We start from the raw sequence: 23,286 nt of genomic DNA, 5'->3' as shown, positions 1-23,286 counted from the left end.
ATTAACAAAACAATATAAAAACTTATAGTACCCTTTATTAAAAACTTTAAAATACTTTGGATGTGGAAGAGGAGTAATAGGAGGAGTATCAAGAGAAGGAGGAGGAGGAGGAGTGATAAGGGTAAGGAATAGAAGAAGGGGCAACAGGAGAGAAGGAGAAGGAGGAAAAGAAGAAAAAGGGTGGAAAGGAGGAAAATAAGAAGGAGGAAAAGGACGAGGATTTATTTTAAAGTTTTTAATAAAGGGTACTACAAGCTTTTATATTGTTTTTATTAATTTGAACAAAAGTACCCCATATAAGTGGAATGATTGTATGTATAATTATTATTTATTAATTAAGATATAATTATATCTTGAATAATTATTTTGCAGAGGTTGGCAAGTCGCATGCAGAAAAGATAAGAAACTCCAATATTGATATTCATTTCCCTGAAACAATTGTCAACTCACCAAAGTCTTTTTTCTGGTTCCAACAAATGAATGTGAGGTAATTAAAACAATATGTACATTAAAAAATAGCTCTTCACCTGGTATTGATAATATAAGTAATTTTTGTTTGAAAAATATATCCAGTTTCATTGCTAGTCCATTGTCCTTCATAATAAATAAGTGTTTTGAACAGGGATACTTCCCAGAGGAGTTCAAAATTGCTAGAGTCGTACCTCTTCACAAGGGTGGAATTAAAAATGATCCTAGTAATTATCGACCGATTAGCCTACTTAGTAGCCTGTCTAAGGTAATGGAGAAAATAATAAAAACAAGAATTGTAGAATACCTAGATAAATTCAATATTATACATAAAAATCAGTATGGCTTCCAACCGGCAAGAGTACACAAGATGCTATATTACACCTGGTAGACATAGTGACAGATAACTTTAATAACAATAAAAAAACTCTTACAGTGCTGCTGGACCTGGCAAAGGCTTTCGACACAATTCCACACAAAAATTTGTTGAACAAACTGAAAAATATAGGAATTTGTGGCAAGGCATTAGATTTGTTCAAACACTACCTAAAAGACAGAACACAAATCATATCAATAGGAAGCAAGTCTGATCAGGTGCATTTGTCGGAATATGGGTACCCCAGGGAACTGTGTTATCTCCAATATTGTTCCTGGTGTATATGAATGATTTGCTCAAACTTAATTCTGAAAATAGAACAATTATTTCATTTGCTGATGATACCATTGTGACTTTCTCGGGTTCTACATGGGAGGAGGTGAGAGATTTGGCAATGAAAGGGTTGAAGACGGTCAAGACATGGTTGGATATCCATACACTCACATTGAACCATAAAAAAAGTTCATTCATAGCTTTTTCCCCTACTGCCGGATCACAACCAACAAATTTAAGATTGCAAATTCATGATGCATCATGCAATTTGCCTGCTGCGCTGGATCATTGTCAGTGCCCAATGATTGATAAGGTGGACCATGCTAGGTATCTGGGTGTTATAATTGATTCTCATCTTAGATGGAATTATCATATTGATGACAAATGCAAAAAATTGAAATACCTCATTTTCAGATTCTACAAAATCAATTTGATAAACGACATAGAAATAACTAAATTAATCTATATAGCGTATGTACAATCTATTCTACAGTATGGGATTCTGACGTGGGGGGGAGCCGCGGGCTGTCATATAAACAAAATTTTTGTAATGCAGAAGCACATAATAAGGGCAGCTTTGGGTAAACCTAGACTCTATCCAAGTAGTGAGCTTTTTCGGGAATTGGGAGTACTTACTGTGAGGGAATTATATAGTAAAAATATTATCCAATATGCATACAAAAGTAATTTCAGACTAGAAATACGAGATACACCATACAACCTACGAGGCATAACGATGAACCAGCAAAGGGTAGACTTAGATGTATGCAGGAAACAATTCAAATACAGAATGAATAAAATTATGCGTTTAGTTCCAATGAGAATAGTAGAGATGAGCTGCAAAAAATATCACACTAGAGAATTTGATGATTGGTTGAAAGCAAATACTATATTGTAATCCTTAAAACAGTAACCCTATCTAACAATATTTGCTTCAAACTAAAAAGTGAGCTGCCATCTTGAAGAATAAAAAAATTTTAAATAAATGAATAACTGATTTTTATAAATTGAGCTGAATTTCAATCCGGGAAAAAAATAAATACGAGAATAAATCATCTAAACTTCAGTGTATTTGCTGTTATCATATTGATTTACATTTGCTTCAATCTAGAAAATTTTATGAAAACAGGAGATATATTTCATGATAGAAAATAAATACAGTATACAAAAACAAATAGAGTTTTAGGGTTTCTGCAGATCACCATCAGAAATAAAAATAGAATAAATGAGGGAAAATAATAAAGGGAGAGTATATCCCTACATTTTACAATAAATTCCCCCTACAAGGTCGATTATTGTTATGTAATGTCTACTGCTTCACTATTGTTATATATATATATATATTATATATATATATATTATATATATATATATATATATATATATTATATATATATATATATATATATATCTATATGTTGTTTTTAATGTAGAAGTTATATCATTGTGACTCAGGTTTATGCTACAAGAAGATTATCATTGTGATATGCCATTGTTACTTCTGGTTCTGTTTTTATAATTAATATACGGTATTGTATTTTTCATCATTGTAAAAAATAAGCACAACTCGCACTCCGCGCTCAGATTTTTCTTTGCGGGTGCTATTTTTCCGTAAATTATTAGTTAATTTTGTTTTGTAAAGTGTTTTTATGGAAATAAATTTTGATTTGATTTTTGATTTGTATAATGTTCACCTGATGAATCGTCAATAACATGTATTTTTTCACGGCAATGGAACATTTTGGATTTGAATTTGAGAGTTCATCGAATTCTGGAGAGAAATATCTCAAAGGTAACCTTATTTTTTTTCTCCCCTGATCATTTCAATGATGTACATTTTGTAAAAATGAACAATAAAGAATAATTCTGCTATGAGAAATGTCCATTTTCATTTTATTTAATTAATCGTTCAAAATTTCAAGTGCAAATATGTTTAGACAGAAAATTGTGATGTAGAGTGGACTAGTTAAAAGTGACTTGAACCTTATTTAAAACTAATATTATTCTAAATTTATAAGAAGAATATTGAATGATTTGCCTGCTTTTCCTCTTCCAGTATCATTTTAATGATAAGTGATTCTGTACAAATGAATGGATGAATAAATAAAGATAATATTTAATTAATAAATAATAATATTTAATGAATAGTTAATAATATTTGATTAACAAATAAATAGAAAACATTAGGTTTGCGATTGTGTACTCACAGGAAGGAAGACTCATATCTGTTGTTTTCTAAACTTTTAGATACCAGTACATGATGCAATTATTTACACTGAATCATGTACTGAGATTATTATGTAGAGTATTCACTAACTACTCTCTAGGTGCTGCAAAGGTCTGAAGATACGAGTGTGTTGGGTGGCTACTGTGAAATGGTCTAGCTACTCCAAGATCTACTCTCATACGCGCATGTATGTTTTGCATAGTCTCCCGGCACCGAGTACAGACTTTGGAATATGAATAGGAAGCTATTTCTTGAAGGACGAATCTCTCATTCTTAAGGTCCTTATCACAAGGATGATGACACCTGGTGCAACCGATTTTTTTACGAGCATTCTATATTCAATTTTTTTTATCATTGAGTTATTTTTGAGATCTGTTGGACACACATGAGACATATGCAGAATTTGCTCGCTTGATAATGAAGGATAATAATATGATAGTAAAAATAAATTTGCTTTAGAATCTGTTTGAGCTAGGCTATATTCTGAATGAATAAATATTGAGACTCTCTGCCAACCAAATGAGCGTTACCAAATTGTGTGGAATTGAGAAATTTTCATACACGTCCAAGTGGCAATACCGTTGACACTAGCCGATGCAAACATTCAGTCAAATGAGATTAGGCATGAAAATGTCTAAATTCCACACAATCTGACAATGCCGATATTTGGTCGGCTATAAGTAGAAAATCTCAACTTATTTTATTCACACATTAGTGATTAGTCCTCTATCGGTGAAAATATTACTAAGTATTGTTAGTTAATTACGAGATGAGCTCTGAAAATTTTAAGAGAGAATTATCTACACATACGAAGATTTTAAAATTTTATAATAAAATCAGGATGGTCGACTGTGAGCCTGTAGAACTGAACCACTGCATTCTGTAGAATTCAGCTCATCAGAATCACTTTGTAATTTCTGAATTAATGAATTTTCAAGTGTAATAATAATTTGTTTCATCTTTCTGATCAACCGAGATACAAAACTTTTAGTATAATGTATATTTGGACTGTAAATTTTTGTGATCTTTATAAATGTGTTTTCATAACCTCATTTGGACTATTTTTATCAAAATTAGGGAGAGGAACAGTTTTGGGTTTATCCTGTTGATTCTCTCCCAATCATTAATTTGATGTTGTGATTAAGGAATGTAATAAATGTAATGTAAATGTAATGGAATATAATTGTATACATTGTTAGGAGGCCTATTTGAGCCTATTCTACCGACTAAAGCTCAGCTCGTGATTACTACAATATTGAGATTCACGTTATAAAGTCAGTACCTGATAGACATTGGTTTGCCAATGTTCGTTGTCTTTCATTAGATAAAGCAGTTTACTCTATCATTTTCAAAGTTCACATTGTCGCCAAATTGTTTGTTTGGTATGAAGAAATAGAATGAACTATAAAAATATTACATCTCGATTATGAAAACTCATTATTAAATCATGAGAGGATTATTTTCTTGATTAATAAAATACATTTGAGACAGAATTTTTCATTATTATCAAGAATCAATAATTAATATTATAAAAAATATACAGAACCGGAATAACTTGAATAACAGCTATCTTCTATAGAAGGCGGTGGTAACAGAAAATTGGCAACTCTGTTGTCCTATCATTTCCATTTCCAATATGACCGACTTTATAACGTGAATCTCACTATAGTTGATTCAAAACTACTTCCGACTTGGAGGGATATGCGGAGCAGAAGAAAGGTAGGGATACCGCGGCGATGTTGCCGTGCTAAAGTGGACAGCGTTCTGTAGTCTTTAGTGAGTGTTCAACACCACATTATAAGCATACCTGACATGCTTAGCATATCTAGTTTCCTCTACGAAAGCACTTCATTGACTGAGTCTAATAGTGAACTTGGGAACTGCGCTACATTCTATGACTCTATCACTGTAATGGAGTGGTCCGTGGTCTAGTGGATAGAGTGCTTGCGAAACAGCCGAGAGATCCCGGGTTCAAACCCACTCACGACCAAAAGTTTTCTAACCAGGTCACTACCATGTTATCGGATGGGCACGCCAATCTGTCGGCCCCGGCAGATGTCAATATGACAGTCGTAAGGCCCATTGACGGCTCAAATTATATATTCAGTGGGACCCACCTTAGAAGGTGGGACCTTCCCGCAAGGTACTCCCCACCAACAAAAGCCTTAGGAATTTACTTTACTCTATCACTGTTATTGGCTGATCTCTGCTCCGTATATCCCTCCAAGTCGGAGGTTGCTTTAATTCTACTATATTATATTATATAGACGGCTGAGCTGCCCTTTCACCACTGAAATTACAACCGTTTTCGGATGTTACTGTTACCTTTTCGTTGAAATCACTTCTCTCGCCGAGGTAGTCGCCGATGGCGGTCTTGTTGAGGCCTTCGCCCTTATACAGGAAGGCGGCCACATCGTCGGCCGTCGGCTGCAGTAGGCCATGCTCCAACAGGTATTCGATGCCCTTCTTCGGGTCCATGTTGAACTTCTTCCGGCCGATCGACGTCTGCTTCGTGCGCGTGTGGTTTTTACTGCAACCATAATATATACCAACATTAATATCAATTTCTAAACGATCAGGTAATAGATTCATTCATAGCGACAAATTGATAAATTATACCAAGTATAAACCTCAATACACTAAGTCTATACAATGGTAAGATTCACTTTGAACTGTGAGCATTCACCATCAATAATGACATGTTTTCATTACAAGGAATTTGATAGTTTGGATTCTCAATGTTCACATTTATTTCATATCTGTCAGAAATGTTCACTTTATTGTACAAAACACTGTAATCATAATGTAATTATGACCAAGGAGGAAGAACTAGGCTGAATCTGCACCATTTCACCATCAAATATTGATAGAAAGATATCGAGGTGCCATTTTTGCTATACATTTCTATTAAAATTCTGTATCGAAATCATGTATCACCTTATATTACCTTTTGAAATTCCATTCTTTTAGATAGATTATAAATAAAGAAATATTGATCTTCAAAACAAAAACACAATAAAAATTTTGAGAGCATAACAAGAATTCAATTGGCATGACTCATTCCGCCAACCGAATTCTTCATTTATTCCAAGTTTGAAGAAAAAGCCTGTTACATTATTTTGCTTTCATATTTAATATTTAATCCATTTACACATTATTTTGAAGATAATGAAAAAATCAATAATTCATTTGCTCTTGAAGTTCTGTATCGAAATCATGTATCACATGACCACCTTCCCATTTTACATGTATCACATGACCACCATTAGAAAAATAATAAGTTGGATTCAAAATGGCGAATCAAAGTTGACAGAACAAAATTTTGAAGCTACAGAAAATAGTTTTTCAATTTGAATAGGATTCTCAATAAAACTTATGAAAAATTTCCCTTTAAAAGAAATATTACGCTGTTTCAATCATCTTCACCAACCCTATACAAAATAGGCCGTTATGCTATGATCAGCAGATAGAAATACTCTATTGGATAGAACGGATAAGCACTTCAATGCTTTTAATGAACTTAAGCTTTCATTTCAAGTGTTGGCAATTAAAGGGTAGCTGATTTTTTCTATTTCAAAGTCTATAGTTTGTGTAAAATAAGTTGAGACTTTACCCTCCATCCGAAGAAATTACAGGGTTGCCAATTCGTGTAAAATTGCAACTTTCTCAAATTTCCAATTCAAAGTCAGAATTGGATGTAGAATATCATCCCCTATATCCTAGTAGTGCTAGTAAAGATCCAGGTTCGAATGATCAAAAGGAAATCCGACTTTTATGTTAAAATTGGAAACATCGCGAAAATTTGTTTTTCTTTCGAATATCACTTTCTCTGAATCATGGGGCGTCCTAATGCGTAATAATTCTACATCAAATTAGCGGCAAAAATGTCTCCTTTCTATTGGTGTCTGGATAATTTTTATCCGACCTATAGTTATTTTTTAATTAATGATTATGTTCTTCAGTGACGAGACATTTCAAGCAGAAAACATGAAATTTTCGACATACTGGAAACTTTTTTGTTTCAAAAGATAAGTGGGTGGCGAAAGCGAGAAAGTTTCTCAGAAATAATTGAAATTATTTTTTCAATTGTCAAAAGATCGGAAGATCGTATTTCGATGTCCAAGGAATTTTAAATTTCGGAGAGCGGCTGCATGGGTTGCATTGTGTACCAAATTGTAAGCTAAAAGCTGGAAATTTACGAGATATTTGACTGAATTATTTCAAACGTAAGCAGCTGATTGCCTCTAGAAAGGCTGTAATGAAACACTGCTTGGATTATTCAAGGCGAGGTTGTCATTTTCACTATTTTATAATCATTTGGCTTGCAGTTTCTGAATTTTTCAATCGTTCTGTATTTTGTTTTTGTTGATCCTTGCTATTGATAGCCTATGGTGGCACACCATTCAGCCGCTATCCTTGACTTTGAAACTCCCGAGAGGCCAAAATACGTTGTTCCGAGTACGTTTGACAATTGGAAAAATAATTTCAATTATTTCTGAGAAACTTTCTCGCTTTCACCACCTACTTATCTTTTGAAACAAAAAAGTTTCTGGCATGTCGAAAATTTCATGTTTTCTGCTCGAAATGTCTCGACATTGACGAACATAAACATTAATTAAAAAATAACTATAGGTCGGATAATAATTATCCAGACACCAATAGAAATGAGACATATTCGCCGTTAATTTGATATAAAATTATTACGCATTAGGATGACCCATGATTCTGAGAGAAGTGATATTCAAAAGAAAAACAAATTTTCGCGATTTTCCAATTTTATCATTAAAGTTAAATTACCTTTTGATCCTTCAACCCTGAAACTTTTCTAGCACTACTAGGATATCGGGGATGATATTCTGACATTGAATTGGAAATTTGCAATTTTACACGATTTGGCAACCTTGTAATTTCTTGAGATGGAGGGCAAAGTCTTAACTCATTTTACACAAACTATACTTTTCTTTGGCATGAATACTATCAAACTTTCTTGTATTATGGTGAATTATAAGTGAATAATAACATTAATCATAATAGTGAATATCTACATTTTTCTGTAGTCGTCTGAATATAATTAATTTTTCATGTTGCATAACTTATACTGTAGTATATTTTCAAAGTAGCTATTGTTCCAATTGTTGTCCATATGACACCAAACGTTTCCGCTTATTATTATAATCATTTTTGCGGATGATGCCCACATACGCTTGTAAGAAGCTGGTTGCTCTACATTCACGCTTCTTCTTTCTAATCATATGAACCATATGACTTGTTAATAATTTACTAATGTTGTTTATCAAACTATCATTGAATGTTCATATTTGTACAGTTTAAGTTATTGAGATTATTTATATTATAATTGACATTAAAAATCGATTTTCTAAAGTAAATGAAAATCTTTCGTCAATTATTCATTAATGTGCGAAGTAAGATCATTATAAATCGATTTTTTTGTTCAACATGCCGAAAAAAGGTAAGAGTGAATTTTCAATTGATATTGATAGGAAATTTGTTTTGGAAAAATTCTCGGGGAAAATTGGACAAAATGCAAAATTCTGGCTGGAAGATTTTGAAAAAGAATGTATCCGTTACAATATCCACAACGATGAAGAAAAATTAACATGTTTAAGACTATTTTTAGAAGGGAGTTCTGAAGATTGGTATATTTCCAACAAATATAAATTAGGATTGAAAAATTGGAATTTGTGGTCAAAAACATTTCTCCAAACTTTTTCTAATAAAGGCTGGTCAAATGTGAGATATGCATATTCATTCAAATACATTGAAAATTTTGGATCTATGCTTGATTATGCTTTGAAAAAGGAACGATTATTGCTTGAATGTGAGAGAACTATGACAGATGAATCTAGAATCTCACATATTGTTGTGGGACTACCAGTTCATATTCAGAATAGATTAGATAAGGAAAATATCGAGACCACAGAAGATCTGATGAATGAGATTCAAAAATATGATTCATTCACAAACTCAAACGGACATAGTCATATAAATAGCCAGAAAAAAGACTCAACAAAGATGGAAGAGATAAGAAGAAAGAAGACTCCTTGTTCTGTATGTACAGCCATGGGAAAACCAAATCGCTTTCATCCTGCAGAGATCTGTAGGAATAGAAATAAAACAGTGAATTTCACAACCTGTGAGGAAAATACACTCGATGTTGATAACTCAAAAAACTGAATAAGCCGGCGTGTAAGTTCATTCCATTGATTACAGTTAATGTACTAGTTGATAAAAGAAGATTGTAAAAGGGGTTTATGACAGTGGCTCAAATATCACTCTAATAAATCAGAAAATTGTTGATGAGCTGAAGACAAAACTTATGAACGACCATAACCTTTTTCGAACTATTAGTGGTGTGAATTTTACAAATCGCCGGGCCAAAATTCCAATGAAAATCAATAAAATCGAAGAAATATTAGATGTATATGTTGTGAAGAACAATAATTTCTCTTATGACTTACTTCTTGGATTGGATGCAATAAAAAAGTTCAAATTGATACAGAATGAAAATTTAGAAATTTTACAGAAGGTTGATGACAAAACAGATGTTGAAAGATTGAATTATGAGTCATCTGTCTTCTCTGTAAATATGGAAATAATACCATCACAACTGAGGAAAAAACGAAACTTACAAATAGACAGAGAAGAAGCAATAAAAAATTCCAATTTAAACCACAAACGGAACAAACTGAGATGTGATAAGAACAGAAGAATATATGGTTTCAAGGAAAAAGAACTAGTGTATATAGAAAAAGGGAACAAGTTGAATAGAAATAAATTAGATGAAGTTAGAAGTGGACCGTTCCCCATTATAAGAAGAATATCAAACTCAATGTATGAAGTGGCCTGCGGAATCAATGGGAGTGAACCAATCATCTGTCACTCAAGCAAATTGACACCTTCGAGGAAGTTTCTCGTTCAAGGGGGGGAGATGTAAGAAGCTGGTTGCTCTACATTCACGCTTCTTCTTTCTAATCATATGAACCATATGACTTGTTAATAATTTACTAATGTTGTTTATCAAACTATCATTGAATGTTCATATTTGTACAGTTTAAGTTATTGAGATTATTTATATTATAATTGACATTAAAAATCGATTTTCTAAAGTAAATGAAAATCTTTCGTCAATTATTCATTAATGTGCGAAGTAAGATCATTATACGCTTTTTCGCTTTTGCGTGGATACAATGATATGATGATGATTCATCGTAATCTAGAGGAAAACTATTTCTGGTTTATGATTGTGAGTACAACGGTCCAATTGCAGTGACTAATCTATCATTTTTTAAATAACATTTTTGTGAATCAAAAGCTTATCATGTCAAAGCTTATGATAAGTTGACAGACCAACCGATAGCCAACAATACATCTACTGACATAGACAAATAATGTTTGTCATAGGATTGCTTGTATCATGTTTTATTTGATAGAAAATAGCAATTTTGAAACAGATTCTCTCGGTTGAATCATAAAGTAAGTAAATATTAAAGATTATTTGTGTGATCTCTGGTTGAATTACCTGTCATCGGCAGTGTCCATATTCTCCATTTCGGCCACCACTTCGCCGAGTTCATCTTTGAGTTGCTGTAACAAACAAAAGAAAACCAATGGTCAAAAACTGCAAACAAATAAAATACTGCATTAACTCGTTAACAGACAAGTGATTCTTAAATCACAATAATCTACTATTGAATACAAAATTGATAGCCAACAAAGAAGAATTCCTGAATAAGAAACAAAGATAGAAATTTGCTTGTTATGTATTGAAGTTTTTCAGTTTATCTTTAAAATAATTTGACATGTTGTGGGACCGGACTCAAGATTCTTTGGCATTGTGAATCATTGATGCTTTTAGGCAATAGACGATCATAGTTTAATAAGATTCAAGATTCAAGATTCATTTATTGTCAGAACACTTTAACAAAAATGCAAGACAAAGTCAACAATTCAATAAAAAAAATTCTAAAATATAACAATAAACGTTAATAGTCATCACAGTCACATTGTAATATATAAAAAAATAAGACAAAGGTAAGCAAATTCTATATAATATAAGACACATTTTTAAAACAGGTATATCACAGAATAAGAAAATACAAATACATCACCACAAATCCTCATAACCATATGGACAGCAGTCAATTAGAATCTTTCTAACAGAAACCTTAGAACTATTAATATCACATTCTTTAATATGAGCAGGCAGTTTATTAAATAACCTCTTTCCAAATTCAACAAAACTTTTCAAAGTTAAATGGTAATTGCACTGTGATAATCTAAGTGCTTCTGCTTGTCTTGTAAAATGATTGTGAATATTACTATTTATGGGTAAGATGGATAGATTTTTTCTGGTATACATCAAAGCATAAACAGTCATGATATTTAGTTTTTTAAACAGAGGTCGACAATGTGCTCTACTATCAACTTTACAAATGATCCTTACAGCCCTTTTTTGTACAACAACAATAATATAAGATTCGAAACCTGGAGAAAAATGTACTGAGAAAGGAAAATAGTTTCTATTGAAAAACTGTGAATCATTGACAATTTTAGAGAAAAGAATCATCTATAGCTGAATGACACCTACTTGGTAAACCTACAGTATTGTTGTCTGCCTAATTTATTATTGATTTATTCAGTCAGGTACGTGGAAGATATTGGAATGAAAAATATTGACACGAAGATTTCAGAACACAATTTGAATTATAGTGCTTGCTATTGTTGTCAGATGGACAAATAATAATTAAGAATAAAATGAAACATTGACTACTGGACTTGGTGTAGGAGAGTAGGACTTGCTGTTAGTGGAAATGGCTTAAAATTAATAAATACATTTCAACTTTGAATAAAACTACATAGCAGTCTTTAAAAATTTTCACACTAACAGTTGATAAGCAGTTTGTAATGGAAAATTAAATGGAAAATACTTCTTTATACGGATAGTAAACTATTCTCTATATGGATACATTATTCTTTGTACGGTGTTTGCAATATATCTTTGGCCAAATCATTACATAATATTGAATCAAAGAAAATCAAATAGAGTAAATAGTATATATTATGTGTAAAGTATCAATGTAATTCTCCTTTTCACTATGAGAGAGGTAAAGCATCAATTTAATTCTTCTTTCCACTATGAGAGAGCTATCACCCAATTTTGTGAATCAAATCGACAAGCTGTGTAGAAATCAATGCAGGGCGGGCGATTCGTGTCTGTAATAAAATGTTAAATGGAGACTGAAAGCCCCGGCTGATGAGGTCATAGGGTCCCAACACAGCAATACGGGTGCCCAGTGGCCAGGCTCTATTTTAGTTCACTTCCTCCACATTATATCCAATGAGAGTTTGATACAATAGTCCTCAAATAGTATGGAATCATTCAATACCACTGGATGTGGATACTGTTGAATGACACAATGCTGTTTGTATGAATGGGGTTGTGCAATGATGAGCCAATAATTGGATTGAAACTAGCTACAGGCTGCAGAACAAAACTCTGAAAGTTATCCCTCACTATAGTATGATAATTATTCTCACTAAAGTACAGTAGCCTACATCATCACGGGTGACATTCATTTCATCCTGTATTTCAGTTCATCCTGATTCGCTGTTTGGTTAACGTTTTCGTTCTTTGTGTTTATTATCTAAAATAATCAATAAATTCCGATTGATACCAACATATTGCTATTTAAAAACAAAACCCTAACCTGTTCTTTTACCTTTGCAAGATAATTGATGAACATAACCTTTTAGGATATATTCATATAAATTTATAGACAGGATGAACTGAAATTCAGAAGAACTGAAACCCCCCCTTCATTACTACATTTTTAAAATCCTCAGATAAATTCAAGTATCAAGAAATCATCACCATAATGCAAATTTATTATACGATACTTGACACTTAACATTTCTGAATGCAGTATTATTGTTATTGTTACATGTTACAAAACAATCATCAAACAACTTCATGTATAGGCCTAAGCAATAAGCTGAGTGTCCACAATACTCAAATAGTATAAATAAGAATAAAAGAGAATAGTATAAGTAAATAAAAGAGAATAATATTCATATCATGGAGGGCTGACTGAAGTTTATGCTGCTGGAGAAGAGGCTTGTCAGTGGCTCCAGAATTTACTTCGAGTCTATTACTATTTAACATATCAAGTGTGAAATTATTAGTATTTAACATTAGGTGTAAAATTATTATTTATCCTTGGCCTATGAATGCATATGTATTTATACTTCATAGCATTTCATGTATTAAGGAGACATGAGGGGAAACCTGTTGTCTTCATTCATCAGTGCACTGAACTTCATTTACACTATTGAAAAAATACGTTGCTTCATTTTATATACATAAGTTGTGTGTAGCATTCAAAAGTGTCATTTGTATTCAACATATAGTTGAACAATATTCATTTGAATTCATGCGAAGAGTTAAACTTGATCACAAATTTTGCTAAAATCAACATTTTTACAGAGTTTTACAATTTTCCATTTTACAGTACATTTCGATTGTCAACGTTTGCTAATCTCGTATTAATGATGTTGTTGAAACCATCGCTTATTTTGATGAATAATTCGAGTGCAATAAATTAATGACGTGCATCGAATTCCCCGAGCAGTGTTTTATCACATAAATACGACATACCAGTTCAAAAGCAACAATCACATTCTTATCAGCTAACAAAGCGACCTTCACTGCAGGCAAAAAGAGTACACCTATTAATACTGAACTGGGATTCACTGTCAGCCTTCCTCATAAGTAAAACCAATGCTTATCATTCAACGAATGCTGACAGTTTAAAGTGAATGTCACTGCAGATGATAGCGACTAGTCATCGGCGAGCTTCTATGAAGGCTCAACAAATCATGATTCATACAGGAAACTATGTAGGAACTCAATGAATTTATTGCATGGAGCTTAAACTCATCTCGTATACTAGACTGGATGAGTCCAACTTTTTATTAATAGAATGTTTGTCAAGATGATTAGTATTGTGATATTTCATTTTACAATACTGTATTGTCACCTTCAAATAGTCACCTTCAGACCTTCTGAAAATGAAAGACCTTGACACAGGTCCTTTCCCAAATCTTGAAACTATATACTTCCCAAAATTAGATATTTTATTTGTGTAAACATAGAAGTAAACTGGAATTCGCCCACAAATTGCTTCCATAAAAGTATAATCACAATAATTCATTATACATAAGTAAGGATACAAAAAAGTAAGAATATAAAAATACTACTGAAAAGCAAGGCATAGGAAGAAGACCAAGAAAGAAATGGATGCCGGTACAGGCCAATAGAGCCTAATCCTTGTGTAAGAAAATGATGACTATTGAAAATTAAACACTATACCACAATGAGTAGTAAATTTATATGATTATACGGAAAAAACACTGGAAATATATGGAATACTACATCACTAAAATTTGTAATGCTGCAATAAATTTAGATCCTCAAGACCTCAAGTCTAATAATTCTTATTCCAATAATGATTTATGAATAAAAAATTTAGATGAATTAGACACAGAATCAAAAATAGAAAAACTGTATAACAAAAATATTATAAACTTGTACATTTTCAACACTTTTACAATGTTGATAAAATTCATTACTGTATTGGAATGTCAAAATTCTGGATCATAAATTCCAACAAAAATGAATTCCAAACGTACAGAAATGTGTAAACTTTATCGTATATACTTTCTTTATGTTTGATCTGGCAACTCACCACTGCATTGATATCCCAGGCGGACTTGGTGAGCCGATTGTTCTTCTTACCCCTCCCAGTCGCCGACCTCTTGAGCGACGAGAACCAACCCTCCTTGCCACCCGCACCTCCATGGCCGCCACCAAACACCCTCAGTAGCCGGGAGGTCCGCGCTGTACTTTTCACCACCATACTCAACGTCGATATATTGTCCACTGCTCCCCTCGAGTCGTTCTGCATATTTCACCACTTTCACCTCCCAAAATGGGAGAATTGTCCGATGATTTTCAACTATTACCAAAACTAAACGTTGTATTTTTCACTGATTTTGAAGTATTACGCCCCAATAACAGACGAATGTTCACTTTCACTAATAATAAATGACAAATTTCCAGCTAATTTCGAACCATCACCCCCCCAAAAACAGATGGAATTCAAATTAACACACAAATCTCGGCGAAAATTTGTTGATACTAGTTCTAGACCTAGACAATCCTCATTTTTTTATGACCAGATGTACACTTGTTGGTCACTACTAGAAAATATCGTTGATGTAAGCTGTTGACAATCCAACATTTGTAGAATCGTTTCAGGCTGTTTGTAGAGCTTCCTAATAGAATTGAAAAGGATTTCAACATATAAATTAATTGGAAGGCGTTTGAGCACTTGTAGATCAAAATTGTAACAAATATCAAGAAAAGTCTATTCAATTATTTAGTTAAAGAGCTTCATAATTCCGTTGATAACAGTTGTTTACACTTGTTGTACCATCTGCTAACGACGGTACAGAGTTTGTTGAAAGTTATTGTCAAATGCAACACGGTAACACAGTTTGAAATAGTTGTCAAGTTGTAATAGATGGCTGTGAGACATGTAGCGGTCGCTGTACTGTTTTTAACGTGTTGTCCACTGCTGGCATCACCGCGACTAGAAGCAGTACGGCAACAGCAGCGCGCCAACATAGCATATTTCGGAGTCTAGGTTGGTGCACACCTGGTGGCAAATTTGAATTTAGTTGGCGGTTCGTTTGGGTTTGTTGTAGATCGAATTTGGCACTGGTGGGGTACAGGAATGTGTGAAATGGTGATTGATGATCAACAATATTGTAAAAAATGTCTTTCAGAAATCAACAATCAGCATCCAAGTGATTGACAAAACAGATGAGGATTAAGGAATGTGTGCAACAGTAATCTTAATAAATAATACTCATTTTTAAGAATTGAATTTGAAAGTATTTGCATAAAAAGTGATTAGATCTAGAAGTATTACAACTTCTACTACTGAATGATTTCCAATAATTATAAATCAACATTAATGAGAAGTAAGTGGTATCTTAGTATCTAGAAGTATTAAAAATTCAACTATTAGCATAGTATCAAGAGGTATTAAAACTTCAACTACCTCTTGACTGATTTTTTATAATTATAAATCAACATTTATGAGTAGTAACTAGTAGCTAACAAGAGTTTTTTCAAGGTTTCATAAATTCAAGTTAAGAAGATTCCATAAATAATAATTAACAATTCAAGTAACTGAGATTTTTTCCCAAAAATCAATAAGTCCAATCAAAACATATTTGACCTACCTACAAAATCACGCTCAAGACTATAAATTGATGTGGATTACCCTAATAAAGCTACTCAACTGTGCCTAACAAACGTTTATAAATAATATTTTATTTTTATTCAATATGTATTTTGGGGATTTGGAAAAGTCTCCAAAATAATGATCAATGCCACCAAATAGCTCAACGTGAATAACGACAATAAAACTGCTTAACTGTGCATACAACATAAATATAAATTTGAATTGGGAAATTTCCAAAATTATGTTCATTACTCAAATAACGTGAATTACGACAATAAGCTGCTTGACTTTGCACAACACACATAACTTTAAATTAGGAAATATACGACGTCATATTTTTCACACAGCAATATTATTCAAATCTTTAATCTCAAGCTCATTCACCAAAATGCCCAAAACACTCCGTCTGACTTCCAAACCAAGTTTCAGAAGCTCAAGTAATAAACAACTAGAATTACAAGACTCAAACAAGGTACAACATAAAGCACACCTAAGTTGGCGAAAGCAAGAGAACTCCTACGTTTTCCAATAAACTTGCGAAAAGAACAACATTCTTAAATGTCAGAAGAAAGCTCACAGACTCAAATAATCCGGTCTAGTCTGCCTTTGGAGGAAGCTACCCACTGAGATTCACTTGAAACTGTCAGCATCCCTCATACATACCATCAATCATTATCCTCCACACAATTGTGACAGTCTGGAATGAATCTCACTACAGAAAACTTTTCTACTAGTCTTACTTCATTTTCTCTTTATTCTTAGAAATTATCTCACACGTCTATTCGTATTAATTGATACTAGAGATAACTTTCGAAAATAACATCAACATTCCAAATCATATAATCTATTTGCATTGATTGTATATTAATAACATGGAAGTTGTAACATCCATAGAAGTTCCAGTGTACCATTTCATCAAGTTAGAATTTTCTTTGTTCATACTCTAGTCTAGCTGAATAAGTAGGTATTGGAGTTTCTTCTGATTATAATGCTACATAAGGCTTGTGCGTGAGCAATGAAGGGATGGATGAAAGAATCTATAGTTTTAAGTGGGTCCCGGAACTATGAGAGAATAGTCATGAAGCTCATAGCTGTATGCAAGCAGAGACATTTCCCAATGAGAGGAACGATAGCATCTCTCATAAACTCTTCTAATCAGTGTGAATTGGCGGTTCTACCTATGAGAACCATAAATCCTCTGGTATGGATAATTTTTTGGAATTCACAAATTTATTACATTTTTCAAATTAGAAGCAACAAGACGTGTCTTGAATTTTATCATAAAGGAAGTAAACTCATTAAATCATATGAGTAGCATTATTTTATGAAAATGAGAAAATAATTTATTGCTTGTGATTTATAATTTTAATGAACTGAAAAGACACTGAATCCCATGAGATTTTCTCTGCAAAACAGCTTACTCAACGTCTGCATTCACATAAAAAGTACAGCAATGTTGTGGTCACTGAGTTCACATCTCGCACAGTCACAAGGTGTCGCGCTATGTTCTTGGAAAGCAAGTTGCTACCTCTCGCTCTTTCTCATTCTCTCTCACTCACTCCTCCTCACAGCTTGCAACTCTGTGGAATGTTGCGTTGTAGTCAAAACAAAGAAGCACTGTTACAGCATGCACTGTACAGGAGTACACTCAACTTTATGCTCATTGCATATTTGAATACCATGAAGAAAAATCAAAACTTGCGAGAAAATAATCTGAAGCCAAGCACTGGGCTGTGTAGGTGTTGTGAAAATAAGCATGAAATGCGTGACTTTTAAAATAAACATAAAATATGGAATAAGAATAAATGCACAGCTTGTCCATGTTATTGCAGGAAAATAAAAATGGGGAACGCCATTCTCATTCTCATCAGCCAGTGAACCTAACCTAGACGCTGAACATGCTTTTCAATTTTAAAACAGAATCAAGAGAATAGAGAAAAGTTTCAGTTTATAATAAATGAGAATTTCATGATTTTTCAGTTTGCAAATTTTGAGAGGCTTCAGAGTTTGTAAATTGAACCAAATATCGTCAACTCACTATTTAATCCAAGTTTTACTGAGAATGATGCTCATAAAATAATAATTGATATTGAAATTGAAATGATTTTTATTGCCCTATTCAAAAATATACATGATATGATTTATAATACAATATAATATTACACTAAATTACTATATTATATACATAAAATAATCAGAAATAATGATACAGGCCCTTCCAGAAAAGCTTGGAGCCTGAGCTCTGGAAGGGAGAATGAGCTCTACATTTTAAATAAGCTCTATCCTTGTTCTTGTACATTGGTTATGGTAGGATAATGATGGGGTGGAAGTGACTTAGCAGCTGAAAAAATGGAATTTAGCTTAAAATTTAAACGTATTAAATATTTAATATTAAAAACGGATTAATATTTCTTGACGATTGACAAGATATATCTGTTAAATATTACATCCAAATATTCAAAATGTTCAACACACGGCTATTTTCGTCTCATTTCAAACATATATGAAACCATCTATCCTTTCAAGAGCTTCAATGGCGATATTCCTTCTAAGCTAATGTATATATTATGAAATGTTGAAAGTATTTTGACACCAGTAACTGTCAAATTCACATCAGAGACTGGTTTACAGAGCCAAAGAACACCAGATCAACCAGTTTTCAGTTTCAGAAGTCAGAGAAGGAAGCGGAACCACAATTCAACTCCACAACAACCAGCAATTTTGTAATTTACAACTCTCGACAGGCGTTTCTCGATCTTCTGAGTTCGAACCATGCAACAGAAAATGTAAAATTCTTCAGTTCGAGCCGGCGTTTCGAGAATTTTATTAGAAAAGTAACTGAATAACAGAACTTTATTGCAACAGATCTTATCAAACAAATCTTATATCAACAGATCTTATAATATTTAACTAGTTTATGAGTCGAAGGTTATTAATGCAGTACCAAAAAAAAAATTAAAAAGCAGTATTTTATCATTAAAAGCTTGTTCTAGAAGTTAGTTTCACAAACTGCAGAAATTGATAAGTAGTACAGTAATAACTTTATTACCCAGAAATAAGTTCATATGGATACTGAGATGCTCACAGTCGATACAGCGACTAAATATAGCAATATAGCTAGCGATATAGCGAGAAAATATAGCATAAGCCCTATGATATATTTCTCTATGATACAAAATATTCAAATTTTTAATAGAACCCAAAGAGTAATTGAATGAAAAAGGCACACCTCATAAAAATCACCTCATTTAGGTTGCTAAATGTTTCTGATGAACTCTGATAGTGTTGGAAAACACCTCAACACCCGTAATTACCAGACGAGAAGGAGGAAAATGATTAGCTAAGTAAAGCCTCTTGACAGCCAATGATTGATGAGCCAACGTCAAACTTAGCCTCTGTGGTTCCAAAAGACGATACAGTACTTCCAGTAAACAACATAAAAACTACCGACAAATTATCAAGGATTGAGAGCAAAAACCTCTGATATAGTAGGAATATAACCCCAAATATCCTCACTAGACTCAGAATTTAACATACACAGCATGTTCGATGATCTAAGTTCGGAATTCACCTTATTTTGGAGCAACTTCTTTCTTGTAAAAAGTGAAAAATTCAACTTAAAGAAAATCACGCTAGTAAATTCAAGAGTGTGTAAAAGTAAAACACGAGCTTGAACTAAGTGAAAATTAAATTAAATTAATAGATAAAAGTGATATCATCATAAACTCGTATTTTAAGTATTTACGGACATAACATAGATGGGAAATATATTGTATCTGATGAATAACATGAAACAGGTTGATATTCTGGTATTAAGCATAATAATTTCTAGCCTATGCTTATGGGATATTCCACATTAGTTATATATTTGCGTGTATAATTTATTTAATGATTTGTATGAATTGACATACAACAAGCCCATGACTTATTTTGACACCTCGAACTCATTTCTCATTGTGGAAATGTATCTGATTAATATTAGTTGGATATTTTTGTAATTGGACACAACTTCTAGCCTATAATCATTAAAAATTTCCTCATTATTATCATAGTCAACGAACAGTATTTATTATTTCATTGGACAAATATTGACAGAACCATACCAAACATTCGTATAGATAAATTCTCTAGTAATTGTCTGGCATTTGAAAGGTGAGCTTCAGGCGATTAGACAAGACGCTAGTTTAGCTGAGTTTAGTTTGTTTTCGCACTGTGAAACTATTTTCGGACCAAATGACGTCACAAATAGCTAATGCTAGTCGTCTCAAGTCGGGATCTGTGGACGTTTGGATGCCAAAACAACTCAAGTTATTAGTGTGTTTGGCTGTAATGCACCATAAACCTTGTTAATAAACCTGAATGGAATCAATTTATCGTCACTGGAATTCATATAATAAATAAGATATTAATATACGACGACTACCGGGCTTTCGAACAGATTCTATGATATAAATAATATTCTTTTTCTACCAATATTTCTTCAAAAATACCAATGTATCTAAACAAAGGCGTATTAATAGAGCAACAATACTTATTTATTCTAGAAATTTGTTGTTATAATTCATTTTATTCTACTAGAATTTATTGATTTGTCTGATGCAATATAATTATGAATCTGGGGGGTTGAACTTCTTCAGAACATTCCAATATGCTTATCAACATTTTATTGAATTGAATCTAAATTTGATTATATCTACTTAAATCGTTCAAGGACCAATAATTCATGGAGCATATTTGGAACTTCATAAATCAATAATCAATTACTTTCATTCAGTCCGTGTATACCGTAATTGAAATGACGATATTGCTGCAAACCCTATATTTCTCAATAAAGTTTAAAATATTCAGAATTGGAACGCTTTTATAAAAATTAACACGTATTGATTGATAAACTCTAACAGAGAAATTTTACAGTCTTTAGCTGAACATAAACCATGTTCATTAATTCGAATAAACCTAATTTGAAAGTAATTTTACGATATAGCGACTAAAGTGTTGAGCCACCAATAGTCAAAAACCACTGTACACAATATTTACTACCAAATTGTTCAACTATTTATTTATTGGATAGAACCACCAATACAATAGTCAGACACGAAAAAACAGGATATTGCTCAAAACTTCTTCTATTTCTTAATTTTGCCCCAAATTGTCCAAATATTATGTAGTTTATGGTCATTTTCCATTAATCAATTGTTTTATCAAACATTAGCAGCAGCAATATCTTGATTATTTTGCATGAATTCAAGAAAACATTTATTCCCTTATTAATCAATGATCCTATCTGAGCAAAACAAATAATATTCTCAACAATAAATTATAAATCTTTATTACATCTCATCTAGTATCAACAAACATTGATGATACTAAACATCACTCCCGTATCACCGAGCTTTGCAACGGAGCAGCTCTACCGTCAACACACCTCGCATACTGGTGTTCTATGACCCCGTCCGTCATCTCCCACCTCACAAATTATTTCAGCGCGCTTATCAAACATGCGTGCAATGGATATGAATGAGCCGCTAGCCTTTTTACTCAAGGAAAAAAGTTTTTTAAAGTTTCTCGAGGGTGCCGAGAGGTGGAGGGAGGGGGGGGCAAGGACAACACACCCGTAAATACCAGTGCGCGCGCTTTCAAGAACGCGTCATCTTCCTGGAATAGCTTACAGTTTTTGCGGGGCTCTCCCACAAAGATAAACAAAACATACACGGCTACTTGTGTTTCGGAAGGAAAATTCATTTTTAGCTACTGAATGTGTCACATATTTCGCTACAGTAGGGCATGTAAAGGATTTGAAATGAAATTTTTCTTTCACCTATTCTAGAAACTATTCTCTTGAAATATTATTCTCTAATATTTGGGAGTTGGATTTGATATTGATAGTATTCTCTCTAGCACATAACGACACAACCTTGAGGTGCTTACATTACATTGATCCATCATGTAATATTTTATTTGTATTTGGTTTAAACACTATTCATGCAATTGAACTTGTAGTAAGAACATTTAAATGAGAATAGACAGTTTTTGGATTGCTTTAACTGTTAAGTGTAGTTGACACTCTTTCAGATTAAAAAGCTCATTATTATGCTACTAATCTATAGCTTGAAAATGTAAAAACAGCACTGTACGAATATTAATTCGAAGAACTGTGATAGGAATATATTTTTATTGTTGAAAATTAAACCCATTTTCCCCAAACCCAGACTTGTTATCTTTGTGGGGAATATTCACTATGTATATTTTGTATTTTGTTTGTGCTGCTGTATTTACTTATTTTGTGAATAAAAGTTTTATTTTATTTGATTTGACCTTGTGAGTAAGTGGAGGGAGGGATGGTGATGAGAGTAGAATGAACCAACCTCGGAGAGGGGAAGGGGGAGCCTCTCTCTCTACATCCAGTTCAGTTAATCAATTGACCACAACAGAAAACAACACTATTGGAACAAATATTATCTACAAGTGATGAAATATTATAATATAAAATATAGAATGTATGATGAGATATATTTGAACTACTCATCATTACATAAATCAGTGTATTAAGAGCGAAATGCGTGACTTTTAAAATAAACATAAAATGTGGAATAAGAATAAATGCACAGCTT

General features: G+C 32.7%; 1 protein-coding gene across 4 annotated transcripts in view; it reads right to left on the bottom strand.

The window, feature by feature from the left end:
• Positions 1 to 23,286, bottom strand: part of LOC111064426 (cytohesin-1) — a 75,562-nt gene that overhangs the window by 9,515 nt on the left and 42,761 nt on the right. For 2 of the 4 annotated variants that reach the window (XM_039434239.1, XM_039434238.1), the window contains exons 2-4: positions 15,110 to 16,081; positions 10,885 to 10,949; positions 5,670 to 5,874 (exon numbers count right to left, since the gene is read on the bottom strand). In XM_039434239.1, coding sequence (XP_039290173.1) covers positions 5,670 to 5,874; positions 10,885 to 10,949; positions 15,110 to 15,328 — 489 coding nt within the window. In that variant the 5' untranslated portion in view covers positions 15,329 to 16,081. The remainder of the gene's footprint in view (positions 1 to 5,669; positions 5,875 to 10,884; positions 10,950 to 15,109; positions 16,082 to 23,286) is intronic. The other 2 variants (XM_039434241.1, XM_039434242.1) reach the window with 1 other exon arrangement.

This window comes from Nilaparvata lugens, chromosome 8, assembly GCF_014356525.2.
Source record: "Nilaparvata lugens isolate BPH chromosome 8, ASM1435652v1, whole genome shotgun sequence".
Lineage (NCBI taxonomy): Eukaryota > Metazoa > Arthropoda > Insecta > Hemiptera > Delphacidae > Nilaparvata > Nilaparvata lugens.
Note: the sequence above shows the minus strand (reverse complement) of the source record. Positions and strands in the feature narration are given on the sequence as shown.